Consider the following 1,892-nt stretch of genomic DNA (forward strand, 5'->3'; position numbering starts at 1 on the left):
CCCCCCTTTTGAGGGAGTACTTGACCAAGCTTCCATCAGTGCCAGCTCAACTTGCTGTGCAGCAGGAACACAGTAAACCTGTAATTCCTGGCAGTCCAGCCACACTGCAGGGCCCTGATGATGCAGGGAAGGGGGAGCCTGGTCTGACCTGCAAGCCACCACACTGAAGTTGTGGGTCTACCCAAGAAGTGCTCTTGTAGCATAGAACCCTGGAACCAAGAAAATGTAGCATACACAGCCATGCTACCATGTATGTAGAAGTAAGTTTTTAATGGCTGGTTAATTATGATATCACTACATTTTATTGCAATATAGTACTATTTAAGCACTTTTAAAAATGCAAGGTGTACAAAGATTAAATTAAGACTGTAAATTGACTAAATATTTGGTTTTTATATAAATAGGTCATAACCACACTGTGTTGACATGTAATACTGTTATAATACAACAGTTAAACTGGTGAGTCTACACAACAGAAGCTGTCTGTAGTTAAACAAGGAAACAAAGTTGAAAAGACCATGTTAAAACAAAAAAACCTACTAAGATCAACAGGTTGGGATTGTAAGTAGCAACAAACATATTCACTCAGCTCCTGAGTAATTCAAGTTTTACAGTACACATTAAAAAATATCATTTCTTCCCATCAACACTATATTTCCAAACCATCAGGTGTTTATGCATTTTGCAAATTACACTGATTGAACTATGTAACAATGGGGGTGGAAGTTGGCAAGTCATCCTGCTTGACGTTTGCATCACCCACATGCTAATACATCCATGTTTGCTATTCCGTCCCACCACAAGGTAGCAGGATTTTTGGTTTCTTTTGGACAATTGTTTGTTTAAAGGATTTGTACTTGTCAATTTGGATGTCTGACATTATCAGTGATATTTTTCAACTCTTAGTTGTCCAAGAGGTTTAAAGATGGAAATTTTCTCCTAACACTAAGTTAGAAATCATTTGCATCATGCTGTAAACTAGGAAGCAACATAAAGCAACAGACTTGTCCTTAGTACATAATTAAAATCCCAAATTCCAGTCAGCAGAGCTGTCTACTTTCCATGTCGAATATGCCACAACACCTTTCAGATCTTCAACTGCATAGCTAGTGTAGGTAGTCTTCCACTGTGGCAAACGCACAGGATCCAATTCCAGATCGAGCCATCAATCCTAGACACTGTGACGCTTGTCCCATTGCTAGGGCAAGTGGTGGTTGCTTTGGCAGATTGTGAGTCTCTGGAAAAGAATCACAGTGGCAGCTAAAACACCTGATTGTTTTCACAGTAAAGCACTGAAACCTGTAATATTTAGGCTTGAGTCATTAATTTCGAAATTCCTGTATTTACTTGCAAAGTTCACTCTTGTGGCAAGACAGAACAGGAGCAAAGTGACATTTCAAAATTCCCAGTATAGCACCATTACTGAACAGGCCTGTTTTTGCTTGGAACAACATAAAAAGATGATGATATTACATTAACATCCCTCCAACACTACCCCTTCTTTTAGCAGCAGTGAGCAGCTGCGCTACCTGTCTGGAACAAAAGGCACCCTGTACCACACATGAAAACTTCCCAGCCTCATTCACTCACCTAGTATTGCACTATTAAGTACAGAGCACACGGGTTCTCTTTGTATCGGGTCAAGCTGATTTCCAACAGGGCTGCTCCAGGGATCTGAATATGCAAGTAAACTGAATGCATCCTGTAGAAAGAAGAATTTTACTGCATCTCACAGCTATATATTCTAGTAGTGAAAACTAGGACTCTTTTCTTCACCCATTTTGCCTCAGAATCACAGAGGTGATTGTCAGTGTCCTTCATCAATACAAAAGGAAAAAAAGAAACCCCAACAGAAAGATGAAAGTTAGCAGTATTTTAGTAAGTGATAGGGA

The 1,892-nt window shown here is 39.7% G+C and overlaps 1 protein-coding gene across 1 annotated transcript in view; it reads right to left on the reverse strand.

Moving 5' to 3' along the window:
• Positions 1-283: 283 nt before the first annotated feature.
• The window catches only part of RANBP9 (RAN binding protein 9), a gene marked incomplete at its 5' end in the record, with an annotated part of 40,164 nt that continues 38,555 nt past the window's right edge, over positions 284-1,892 (reverse strand). The window contains 2 exons of the mRNA XM_010285654.1: positions 284-1,237; positions 1,591-1,702. Of these exons, the coding sequence (XP_010283956.1) occupies positions 1,107-1,237; positions 1,591-1,702 (243 nt within the window). The remainder of the gene's footprint in view (positions 1,238-1,590; positions 1,703-1,892) is intronic.

The sequence above is a fragment of the Phaethon lepturus genome, unplaced genomic scaffold, assembly GCF_000687285.1.
Source record: "Phaethon lepturus isolate BGI_N335 unplaced genomic scaffold, ASM68728v1 scaffold49624, whole genome shotgun sequence".
In the NCBI taxonomy this organism is placed as follows: Eukaryota; Metazoa; Chordata; class Aves; order Phaethontiformes; family Phaethontidae; genus Phaethon; species Phaethon lepturus.